Below are 13,481 nucleotides of genomic sequence, written 5' to 3' on the forward strand. Positions count from 1 at the left end.
ACGAGGTTTTAAGAGTCCCGTTTAAATGATTTTAAATAACTGATTTTATAAATGAAAAGTGGTTCAACCTATCACCAGATTCGTACGTAACAAAATTTTATTTCTCGTTTAGCTGATAGTTCTCACCAGTAAATGTTTCCGCAAAGGAATGACGCGAATTTTGTTATTTATTCGTTCCTTGTAAATTTAAACTGGCTTTTTCGTTGTTTTCGCTGTTTATTTTCCTCGATAGGCACGCACGTTTTGTAGTTTCTGCACGAACCCAGCCTCTTCTACGATGGTATACCGGCATTGGACTATAATCGGAATCAAGTTGAACAAAGAACATACGAATATGGCAATTTACAACACGTAACAATTGGATACAAAAGAAATCTGTCGTACTCATTCCATAGGAAGGATGAGAGGTCGTTGATTGGGACGAGGTTTATGGCTCTGCCAACGTAATTCATCGAACTGTTTCTTTCCCGTAGCAGAGATTCGAAATCTTTTATCGTAGCTTCTTTCCTTAGAGCTATATATTTGAATATTTGAAATTCAATATAATTTTTACGGTCGTGGATTATCGAACAAAAAGGTAGTCGAAATGTTTCTTTTCTATTTTATCGTACAGCACTTGATTACTATCCACGAATGTATTGGAAGTTATTATTCGTTAAGTTTTTTTCTTTCGGTTCGTCGTTACGTTGACATTTATATTCTTTCGTGTTTTCGTTACGTCATTGCACTCCTTTGATGATTGTTAGCCCAACACCATTTTCATTTTGTACGATCATTGGTATCGACGTATACCATATTGGTAAGAAAATATTTATTCAAGTATAACAAGAAATTTGCAGTGTGTTTCTCGTCATTAAGGATTACTGACATTTCGGAAAATTGAATTAACATATTGGATAAACAAATTGCACAACTGTATACAAGTATTTTTATAGGTACATTAATCCGTCGTAAGCTACGTTTATCGAATAGGATTGTTTGAGAAAGAAATTATCGAGTATTACAACGACTCGAATAAAGTTCCTTTCATCTCTCCGTTTAGTTCTGCCAAGCTATTACATTGTCAAACAAAACGAGGCAAAATTGGGAAAGACGCGACACGAATCGTGGAGTTGACCTTAGTCGTTGTGTAGGGATAAGTCGTTGACCTTAGTCGTTGTGTAGGGATAAGTCGTTGACCTTAGTCGTTGTGTAGGGAAATGTACGCTCAAGATTTTCGGACCTCGTTGCTCAGAGATGTCTGGTCGACCGTTTATTCATTTTTGAATAAAGTCACGAGTTATTTTCGTTCAACGAAATATCCACGCGATGAAACTCGACGACGCTGTGGTTAGAAACCTGCGCCTGTCAAATGGCAACCAACTCGTGCTGGCAGACTGCGCGAGAACTATTGCCTTCTAATCCAGACAATAAATTTATTCGATGAAATTTCAAATTTTCGACAAATGGAAGCGTCGAGGAGCTTATTCAACATGTTGCATTTCGTGCTGGTAGAAATACTGGGATTTTTTAATAATCTAACAACATAAATAAACGACGGGGATGCTGACATTTGTTCCACGCAAAGGCTTCGGGGTATTATTAATTTCTCGTTAATTAATTACTTTATCGTCGTCATTTTGCGCAGTTAATCGTCGTTTATTGTACTTGTCCTTCTACCGTATCGAATAGGTTCGATTTTTCTTCGCTGAATTAATGTTCGGGAAATTATAAAAACCAGTCGATAATTTGACATTAAATAGATCTTCGTAAATAAGTTACTCAATATCGATCGTCCGTGTCTCCCAAGCATCGACGATGTCGCGTGACAAAGCAAATTACCTATTTGTTATTTATCGATGTTGGACGTACTTCCAGAGGAGCGTGGACTTAATAACTCGTCCGTTAATTGGTTTCCGTGTTACAACTTTTTTTACTTCGATTCCAAAGACAGTGTTCGAGATTTCGTAGACGCTAAGAAGACTGTCCGTCAATTTCTTTCTTCAGAAATGTCTGTCACACTCGTGAATGAATTGCAACTCGATCCGTACTCGAAGTTGTCTCAGGAAAGTGTTATACATACATCGTACAGAGTTTTCAAGGTATCAATGAATCGAGAGTTTTCTTTTTTAAGCGACTCGCAAAACGAGAGCCTGATCGTGTCGTCGCAATTCGAACGAGTCGACTCGATTCAAAATTTCGACAATGAATTTTAAATTTGATCGATCGTTTCGGACGATTAGTCACGGTGTCAGTTATAACAGCGCTATTATTAGGTTGTTCGGAAAGTCGTTTCGTTTTCTTCGGTGAAAACGAAAGACAATTTTTTTCAAAACGTACAAACATTTTACTAAATTATATATTCTCCATTTTGGTAAACGAAACGACTTTCCTAACAACCCGATACGATTGCACGAGAAGCTTAAAAGGAAAAATATGGAGTCGTATCGCCACGAAGCTCCCCGATTCGCTTTCAACACCTTCGAACGTGAAATCGATATTTATGGAACGCCGATCGAGGGTCGTGGGGTCTTAGAACTTTGTCGGCGGTGCAAACAGTTTGACGGATAGCGAGACGAAAAATTATCGTACACGCGCGAAACTTTTTAGCGGGCTTTGGTCCCCGTAACTTTACACTATGTTCGATTCGTCGAGAGAACCTCCGTATTCGTAGATTCAGTGGTCTAGGCTAGGTTGGCTCGCGGTTGGTACAGGAACGTATCGTCGTCTCGGTCACGGTGTGTCGTACGAGTCTCGTAAATCCTGTCGCGAAGACGCGCGTACTACGCAAACCGGTGACTTTTTGACATTTCCAGTTGTTGCACACCGGTGAATACCATTCGAGAAATTGTAACTTGCAACTAGGTGCGGTCCACGGGGAAATTCGTACGTTGGTGCGCATGTGATTCTCGCAAGGGGCAAAGGGCGACCGCAGAATCGATGGTTTCGTTTGCCCTGTTTTCGGTCCCGTGATTTTGCAACTGAGTCGCGTGCCAAACGACTTAGACGAGCTACGCGTTTCGTTTCGCGACCGTGGCCAGTACGATGATTCCGCGATAGGTGAGTGAAATCGGTAACGATTATCTTACTCTCGAAGGATTCTACTTACATTTAATCCCACACGGTCACCGTTCAATTCGAGATACCGAGTACAGAGACGAGATAGCACTTGGACTCGACGCATGCTAATAGGGTACACCGGTTACGGTAATACGTAGATCGAACTACCGATTCGTTCTCGAGATACGTTAACACGAATCAGACGGGACGCATGCTCGCGCAAATAGATTCGAGTATTTACTTTATCGAGCAATTATCGGATTACGGAACATCGCTGAGTTTCCGTTCAATGGCTCTCGTAAATAAATTTTACTTTCTCCGATATAGTTTCCTCCGCGAGAAACAAAAAACAAATCGTACAAGGTATCGTAGATTCTCGTTAGGATCGATCGAGCGCTTAAAAGACTCAAATTCCGATGCGAGAGAGGCAAATTGTGGATAAATTACGCGAAGTAATTCAAGTTGCTTCTCGCGTGCAAATTCGAGCAACAAGTATCGTATTGGTATTGCTATATCGTTTAGTACCATTTTGACTCGCACGATCGTGAAACTCTCGCCATTCGAAGGGTAGTTATTTCCTCGATCGTTTTCGAGACTGTTCCGCGACGAGAAAAAATCGATCATAAATTCCCTCGGGACACATACGAGACGTTTCTCGAGCTGGAAAAAGGAAATGGAGCACCGAGGTACCGGGCCGCGGAAATTGCGCGTCCTCGCGACGTCTTTCGACACGACGTGACTCCTTTCTACGCGATTACTAATATTAATTGGAGTTACCGCGCAGGCGCGAGCGTGTGTTTGCAATAGCTTGGTCCGGCGGTGGATTGCAAAATCGAGGGGAGAGCCGATCGTCGGAGACAGTGGGAAACCTCTTGCTAAACACGAGCCTCGCTGTCCCTTCCCTCCCCTCCCCTAACCTCCTTGATCCTCGTCCACGTGGTGTCCACGAACGACAGGACGAAAACTCGACGCGAACCACGCAAAAATTGCAACACCCTTTCGAATAATCGCAAAAAAGAAAAAGCACGGCTTCGTCGGCGAGATTGCGCTCGCAACCGTTCGGATCCGCGAGATCCTCCGGCAGTAGGTAAACGGCGATCTTGGCCAATCTCGATATCGACCGCCGATCTCGACGCTCGATTGTTTGCTCGACCAACCACATTGGCACAGGGTACTAATATTCTCCGCTTACACGGTCCCGTGAAATTCTCGAGTTAAGCGTAACGGGTTTAAGGGGCCGCGACAGGCTGGTTTACGGACGGAAAAATGGACCGGGCCTTTGAACATTTTTCTTCGTAAACGGGTATATCATTTCATCGAACGTTCGTTTATATTGACCGAAAGTACACCGATCGAACCCTTCCACATTTTAGTCGCACATTTTTCGCGTACCGTGATTTATTATGAAAATCGTTGCAGACTCGTAATTCCGTACGTGTAATTTTCGGTAATAAATATAAATTGAACAAAGTTACATACTTGGCATCAAAAGTAGTTTATATAAAACTATCTAATTTTTCTATTCCGTGAAACTGACGCAACGTCTTAAGGATATATCATTTTTATCAAACGTTTATCTAGATTACCCGAAAGCACGTACGTTGGAACACAAACCTAATAAATATTATTGCAAAAGGTTGATCCGCGTGAAAGTTCTTGCGAATTAGGTGGAGCCGCTTTGCCCCGGGGTGGTGGAAAATGATATTCCCGACCGTTGCATCGTTACGACTCCAAAAAAACGAGGAAGTTTTACAATTTGTTATGTTTCACGTTGCACGCGCAAAAATTGATCCGAGCGACCAACTCTGCACAATTGCACCTAAATGGAAATCAGCGACGATGGTTCGATATTTTAAGCAGAGGGTGTGACACGAATCGTATACTATCGATTTATTCGACAGGTTTCCTTTTTTCGCGTAAACTTTACAATCGTCGCGTACGTTCCAGAGAGATCAAATTTTCTTGATCTTTGATTCCATTGTTACGTACACGACAATGACTGTACCGTGGATCATTCTACTTTTGCACGGTGACCCGTATTCGCTGCTCATCGGCCGTAAAAGCGCGCGAACGTCGGTAAAAGTAACGCCGAGTGCTCTCCAATCGGACAGACGACCGACAAGAAGCGGGAACGTTCGAAAAGAAAACAATTTCGTTTCGAAATCGACCGTCAATGCGTTTTGCAACGCGTTTTTTCTTTTTCGCGTACGATCGTGAAACGGTAAAAGCAGCGTGCCGACGTTTTTGTCGTTGGATCGCCATTTTGGATATTCCGTGGGTCGTAAGTCGCGAATTTAAGCCACGGTGCGATCTCAAGGGGCAAATCGATAAGAAATTGCGAAGCGAAACGTAGGATCTGAAACGCGGTCGAGAGACGCTCTTGAACAGTAGCGCGTCTTGTGTAAAATATTAACGGTACGCGCACTGGAGAAAACGATGCATTCTCGATTCCTTTTCGAATCGATTGTTTCACGTTCTCTTAGAGTAGCTGTCACTTTTCAACGATTCGTGGACAGAGAACTTCGTTCGGACGATATTCCGACGATGAACGAAAACGACCAAACCGTTTTGCAGTTTTAGAACATTTTCGAATTCCGAAAGCGATATTCCTCGGACTTTGAACCATGTTTTTGGATCGTGAGATATTCCTTTCCCTGATTTCCCTAAGTACAATTTCAATATTATTCGTGGTAATGTAAATATTGCAATTGAAATACCGCTGGTATTAATTTAAATGTAAGAATTTAAATACCATTAATTAGATATCGGAGAAGTATTTCACCTCAGCGAATCATTAAACGGTTTAAAGGAACCGGAGACCGCGAAATCAATACCTGCGTGAAACTTGGTATCGCTCGAATACTTCGTTGCAATTATTCACCGTTGTATCGAATCATGAAAGATTCGTGCGCGTGTATCGATACTTTCTTTCGATACTTTTCCTCGAAAGCTTCTCGAAATTCTTCTTTAGCTTCAAAGTCGACGAAAACGAATAATACGTTCGAAGGTCGTTGAACTTGAAACGCAATTATGCAAATTCACTGGCTACGCAGGTGATCGAAACGTTGTCCACTGTTCAAGGGTTGCTCGAATGGACAGAGAGGGCGATGATTCCGCAAACGATGACCGTCGCTACGGTACATCGGGACGAGAGGGAAAGGAGAAATTCGTTGTACAACTTTCTTGAGTGTACGTGACGTAATGTTCGCAGATAACGTTACCGTGAACCAATGGTAGCTGGATAGTCACTGCCTATACTGGATTCGTTGCTGCTGGATTTAATAGACGAACACTTCCCGTATCGTACTTTCGCCGTTACCGGGATTGCGTCAGGGATTATTCAGACTAATTATTTCAGGTTCGTTTTCTTCAAGTTCGATCCAGTCTAGCGGGTCTACCGTCATTGATAACTCGATCTCGTTCGTGCGATCGACGACAAATTGGGTTTTATCTTTTTCCTCAGTTTTGAATACCGATCGTTCGATATCGTAGGATGTCCCTGCAAGAAAATTTAAAAGAAATCTCGTACGTTTACCCAATAATCGTGGTGTTAATTACTATGCAGCGTAAGTTGCGAAAGTTGCGCATTGGTGCGTGTTGCGCGCGAGGGTTGATTACCGACCGAGCCATAGATCCATTAATCTTTCGCCGACCGGTGCGTTGTACAGGTACGACCGATGTGCTGAACATTAATCCATGGTAATATTACTTCCTTACGCCTCTCACCGTGTCTTTCCCGTCATTTAGGAGAGAGGAACTTCCTCGAACATTCCATGGGCGTATAATCCCTTGGTATATTTGTTTTTTTTACATGTCATACCTACACCATTTTAACGTCTTCGTTTAAACAATTTCCTCGACACAAACGACTCGTTACCACTACACCCTGCTTTGTATATCGTAACGTCTATTGCGCGTTGTTCTATTCGAGATTATAGTTTCGGATATTTCTGGTGACTCGATGTCCCCATAGCGTTGTTTCGAGATGCACTATGCTCCTATTTATTTTTTACATGTCATACCTACACCATTTTAGTGTCTTCGTTTAAACAATTTCATCGACACAAACGACTCGTTACCACTACACCTGCTTCATAGATCGTAACGTCCATTGTGCGTTGATCTATTCAAGATTACAGTTTCGGATATCTCTGTCTCCTCGATGTCCCTATAGCGTTGTTTCGAGAAGATCCATCCTCCTACGCTCAACTTACTTGTAAACTTTTCATTTACCGAGGTGTAGATTCACCCTTAATTCCACGCAAATTGTTCCGTTTGGTATGCAAACTTAGACCGTGCAATACGCAAACATTTGCGAAGACAGTTTATCTCTATTGCCAACCTGAGTTCTTAGATCTGACATCTCCAAGGCCACAGATTCGGCCATAGTCGCCGCGTTCCACTCAGTTGCTGCTTCAGATTGCTATAAATTAGCCTGTGGCAATATCGACAACGATTACCGGGCATCTTCTTCCGAACCGTCGAGGCGAAGTACCTATGAATCGGAATCGGTAGTTTCCGGCGATCAATGTCGGCGAGTGTTGCTCGTCGCGCCTCGAACGTTGCTAGGAAGAGGGTCGGCCGCGAAAATCGACAGAAACGAGCCGTACCCCACCGATTCCTCGTATCGCGGCTTATCGTTCGATTACCCCACTTCTTGCACCTTTTCCTACTCCGTGCGTGTAGAAAGTAACGGCGGCGTGGCGCGATCGAGCATCTCAGTCCGTCAGAAACGTCGGATCGCGCGAGATCGAGAATCGCGAGCGTGTGTTATCGAAATCGTGAACGACGGACAACCGATCCAGCTCGTTCTCGCGGCGTTCACGTGTGGAACGCTTTCACAGGAAATCGTCGATCGCGTCCTAGTGGTGTACGGAATCGCGGGGCGCGATCATCGACACCGACCCATTCGAAGAAAGCGTCGATCGTGTCGGACGACCTTGTCGCCGGTCGGGGATGCAAGCGTGACGTGGACACGTCTTACGATTTTCTGCTAGCTAGATCATTCTCGGTAAGACACGGACCTTGACGATGGATCGTTCCTTTTATCGAGGCGTCGATTTATCCATCGATTCGACGAGATTCGATGTCGACGATTTTCGATAGTAAGAATTCTCCCTACGGTTTACCGTTTCTACGATTTCATTACTCACGGGACGAAAGTTTACAAACGAATCGATGCTCCGACCGAGATCGGAGAATCCCTAGAAACGCGGAATTGAATAACCAGGCGGATGGTGATTACGTGTAAACCAGGAAATCGTCCGCGATTAATGACTTCTCGCTCGTGCAATCTTGTATGCAGTAACGTTCAGCAACGGGTGGAACTTTAACTTCGATCTAATATGGTTTAACGTACAAAGTAACTTTCTACGGCGTCGCGAAGCTGCGTATACTTCCTGGAGGGATCGAAACGTCGCGAGCATTTCCACGAGATCGGGGAGCCAATTTTCTTTCATCGGACGTGTAAACGGTAACCATGTTCGATCCCGCGCGTTACCCGTGTTCTCATCGTCCGAGCGGAAGTGTCCTTGCAAGGTGTTTCATTCAGACGCTCTCGGCTTCCTGGTGCGCCTCGCCAACCGGTCTTTCTCCCTAGCAGGTTGACACGATTCCCTGTGATCCTCAGCCAAGATCTACAACCGGTTCTCCCGCAGCGTTTCATTCGCCGCGAGACAACGTCCCGTTAACACGAAATTCGTATCGACCGGTGCGAGAAACGAGTAGCACCAACGGAACGGTACCCACGTGAACTTGTTTCTTATTTTGCTCCTGTCCCCTTTCGATCCGGGTAACCCGTTTTCCGTAAAATCGAATCTGAAAACGAGTAATTGCGCAACGAACAGCTGTTCCTAACGCGCCTTTTTCACGCGAATGGATGTTACACCTCGTAGCGGTACTTGTCCGGACAAATTCTTCGGACAACTTACGAAAGATTACGATGGAATTCTTTGGATATCTACTTCGAACGACGAGAATAAACATCGATCGTTTCTTGCGCATACTTTTCATTCAAACGACGAATTTATCCTTTTAACATCGTCCAATTGAAATTCGCGAAGAAAGGTTACCGTAGTGTCTTAATTACGCAGGAAAATACAAAATGGAGAACGTGACGAAAGAAACCGAGAATAATTTTCCAAAACGAGCACGTTGTAGGAAATTTTCAACGATAGACAAGTACGCTTTTGCTTTCGTCGTAGATCCCGTGAAACGACGAGTTTAATCGAGTCCGATTCCTCGACGCCAGTCTTGAGCACTTTTGAAACTTTCCAGACTTCCGTGGTACGGTAGCAAGTTTATCGTTTTTCTTTCTTTCTTTTTTTTCCGTTTTTCTTCGCGAATCGCTCGGGTTCTCTCCGGAACGTTTCTTCTCTCGCGGTACGGGTGAACGACCAACGATCGAACTAGAAATCTAATTGCGAAGCCGTACGGTCGCAATTTCACTCTAACCTGTCCAAAGCACACCATTGGCGTAGCCACACGGCCGACGATAACGCGCGTACCGTGGTGCTTACGACCGATGGGGATCAAGTTCGTCATTCGATTCGGTACAGTGGAGCGCTACGCGCGAAAATAATTCAAATTCGTTGTACCGTGATCCGTGTAACTTTCAAACGAATTTCCTTGCGAAAATTTCGAATCTCTCACTGTTTCCAGCTTCGAAATCAAACCCGAAATTCAACGCAGCGCTGAACCTCGTTGAACATTCTACATTGAATGTATCTTTTCGCTCGTGACTACGCTCTCGATTAATTCTTTCGAGTCTAGACGAAAAACGAAAGACGCGCAACTTTCTATCCGCTATGTACATTGATTTCGTTCGTTGTTTCCCACGCGAAGAAAATAATAAATTTACACACGAACGTGTATCGTACACCGTAAAATTACCGATTTTGAAATATCGTCTACACGCGCGTTATCGTTAAATCCATGCAAAGTTCGATTATTCAAATTTGAACTCCATTTGGTACCCGTTCGGCCAAGGTTCGATCCTGACCAAGCAAAGTAGATACTACTTTTGTTTTCTCGAGTCGGTGACGAGCGACTCGCGCGGTATTCGTAGCTATTCCCATCGAGTTTCGCTACCACCTACGACATTATACGGCCGGTCGGTCCAGTCTCGAACGATCGGTTTCCCCCGAGTCTCGATCTCGGCGGCGTTCTCCGCGCGAAATGACCGCGACCGTTCGAGCTTCCGCGTCCCGAGCGGAAAGCCGCAGCGGTTCACCGTTCGAGTCGTACCGCTACGTGTGTGCACGCCGAAGGTAAGAGAGACAGTGCCCCGACGAAACCACTTTCCATCTCGTTGAGCCGTCTCGCGAATCGCACGCACCGCGAGCCTTCCTCGGAATCATCGTACACTCGCGGGACCATTTGCCAAGAAAACACCGCGGTGAACAATTCTGTTTCGCGCGTACTACGCACCAAGGTCGCGCGGAAAGCGCGCGAGGATTGCGTAACCGCGAAGAAAGTGCAAGAGCGCCGCGTGGAAAGGTCAGTGCTCCCTAATCTCGAACTCGACTTTGCAATTTTTCTCTTCTTTTTCGCGCAACCCGACTAAACCGAGTCGAGTTTCTCTCGCGTCGATTCCACTCGATCGCGAAACGAAATCGCGTCGGAAATTCGTCCAGCCTCGTGATCCCCGACGCGTTCGAAAGTTCGATCGAAGTGAAACCTTTCGATCCGTTAGAGAAGGTATTCTCCTCGCGCGTAACGTCCATCTTCTTCGTTCGACGTGTCGCTGCTCCCGTCGTCCAGCTTCGACGACGTCCTTGTCGCAGGTTCGCGCAAATTTTTTCAACTTGCAATTGCCTCCCGCGAACATCGACTCGGGACAGTTCAAAGGCGTTACATGGCGACGGTGAGCGGAAAAACTTCATAACGCGAACAGGAATTGATTCTTTATTCAGGTATAAGTAAAAACGGTGGAAAAACTTTCTTTACGCGTGTGCCGTCCTTTCCGGAAAAGTTACTTTCGGAAATTTATTTGTTTTATTACTTACGCAAGATATGGAAGCACGGATCACACGGTGTGTAATAATGCAACGAATACGTAAACGGCGAGGTGCAGCTACGGTGTTGTTTACGTCCGAACGAGGTTGTTTATCGCGATAATTTGGAATTCGCGTTCCATCGAGACGTTTCAACTACCGAGGTTCTCTTCCCGACGGCTCGATGATCTTCGAGGTTAAATATTCAACGCGTTTGTTCCTCTCTGTGTCCGTTGTTTTTATCGTGGACTCAATAATAGCCAAGTGTCTCGCACTTTTTTTTTACTTTTCTCGTATCGTTTCAACACGCCGCGCTGAGAACCTCGTTAACCGGGACAGAAACGCTATACAAGTATATGCAAGGAGTTTGTAATCAAACTTTTGCTAATACGTTACATTATGCTACTTTCTCTCTCTCTCGGGCGCGCAAGAATTTTCCATCATTGCGGAACGAAAGTTTCGGCAACTAGGTTCCGCGTTCGAGACTTCCCGATCAAGATTTCGCGATTCACGCAATATTTAAGCGCGAGCATCGCGAGAAGTTTCCTTCAACTATAATTAAACCATTTTTTATCTGTGTCGCGTAACTTCTACATCGATTACGGCTAAGCGAAGAACGGTGTCGGGGTTCTTAACAAAATCGACGATCGAAATTGCGAGAACCTCGGGAATTATTTTTACGCAACGCCAGTGGTTTTTTTTATTTCGACGACGATAACGTAAAAGTAGTCGAATAATCAATTTATTCTCGTGCCTTTGAATTCGACTACACAATCGCGGAAGAAGCAGAGACCGATCGAATTGCAAGCAACGCGATAAACGAACAAATGCATAGGAGTATCGAACCTTTGAAATCGTTGACACTCGCACAGTATTGGCGTTCGAAACGTTTTCGTAGCTCAGAATCGTTTACGCTCGTATATTTGTAACACACATAATTACAGTACTTAAAAACAGCAACTTTGTCGCGTTACATTTCGAAGTGAAAAAGTCGTTCGGTAGAAAAAGGTTCGACGACGCGTTATTTACAATACTTGAATCAACGCCTCTTTATTTTGTAACATCGAAGCAAGATGAAGCGCGGACTTGAACACTTAACAGTTTCGACTTCTGATTTCACATTTCGCACTTTCCAGCGGACGCTAATTATTACACGACCTGTGATACGAACGCGCGCTAAGTATTATAATTCCTTTGCTTTTACTTGAAATTATTAGCGAACCGCGCGAACGGTTGCGGTACGAGGCAAGGAAAAAGTCGATTGATAATTGATCTTTGATCGATAACGATGGAACATTTCCGCGTTGTTGCGTCGTGAATTTGCAACGTACGTATTTCTGCTCGTCCGATTGTAGATTCGTCATTATCGAAACTTTAATTGGCAAAGATTACGGACACGGAAAATAATGTTCTCTTTCAAATGAACGAAATTTGCGTAGATAGTAACAGTGAACGTTATTTTCCGTAAAAATCAACGTCTTTCTCTTGTTCGCGTTCGACTGTTTCCGGAACAAATTCTTCGTTATTGCAGGGAAAACGATAAATCGGTCTTGGGTTAAAATGACGCGAAGATATAATATTTGTAAGCTCATTTCTGTCGAAAGAATTGTTCTAGCACCGACTCATCGTTCCAGCCGTTCTGGTCGATCGAACCAGTTGCGTCAACAGGTGAAAAGACGCAAAGTCTTATAAATTGACTGGAAAATTTCACTTCTGCCTCGTAATGACCGAGCGAAGACTCTAAGAACGGTGAAAGAGCGTGAAAGCGGGAACAAACGCAGCAGATACATCGGAGAACCGTTGATCAGCTCGATGTGTCTATTAAAACAAATTCACGGAACAAGTCTCGCGTCGCGTGCTTGGTTCGATCGCGAGGAACAAATGTTATCTCGCAGGGAAGCATAGTCGGTTGAAACCGACTCGAGAAGCAGAATTTGTCACGATGAATGATCGAAAGTTGTATAAAACTCGGTTACGCGTTCGAAGTCTCCGTGTCTATTAAGAATCTTGGTGCTACTGGCGCTAAACAGTATCGGTGTCATTTGAACGAATATAAATTTAACTTCGGACGCAAATGGGTCGAATCTATGGCCTTGGAGATGTCGGATCTAAGAACCCAGGTTGGCAATAGCGATAAACTGTCTTCGTAAATGTTTGCGTATTACACGGTCTAAGTTTGCATACCAAACGGAACAATTTGCATGAGAATTAAGGGGACACTACGCCTCGGTAAATAAAAAGTAGGTCGCTCTGTGGGAATCTTTCTGAGAAAAAAATTTCATCGAATCATTTTACTGTTTACGTCGTTGAAGAATACAAACTTCGAGAATGGCTTGGGAATATTTTTGACGAACGATCGAACGAATTTGAATTTTCTATTCGACGAAGGAACGGTAATATCGTGAACCATGGAAGGTGTCGATTGTCCTCGGGTTCGGTCACGTTCGG

General features: G+C 44.3%; 1 protein-coding gene across 9 annotated transcripts in view; it reads left to right on the forward strand.

Moving 5' to 3' along the window:
* Positions 1-13,481, forward strand: part of Sit (stuck in traffic) — a 37,837-nt gene that overhangs the window by 5,650 nt on the left and 18,706 nt on the right. The window contains exon 1 of one of the 9 annotated variants that reach the window (XM_076307258.1): positions 7,779-8,050. The exons of 5 other annotated variants lie outside the window; for them this stretch is intronic. Coding sequence is in view for 1 of the 4 variants with exons in the window: in XM_076307256.1 (XP_076163371.1) it covers positions 8,126-8,144 (19 nt within the window). In the remaining 3 variants the exon portion in view is untranslated. Of the gene's footprint in view, positions 1-7,778; positions 8,051-8,087; positions 8,145-10,226; positions 10,308-10,455; positions 10,537-13,481 lie in introns of those variants that run through there. 3 more of the 9 variants (XM_076307256.1, XM_076307267.1, XM_076307266.1) reach the window with 3 other exon arrangements.

The sequence above is a fragment of the Ptiloglossa arizonensis genome, chromosome 3, assembly GCF_051014685.1.
Source record: "Ptiloglossa arizonensis isolate GNS036 chromosome 3, iyPtiAriz1_principal, whole genome shotgun sequence".
NCBI lineage: Eukaryota > Metazoa > Arthropoda > Insecta > Hymenoptera > Colletidae > Ptiloglossa > Ptiloglossa arizonensis.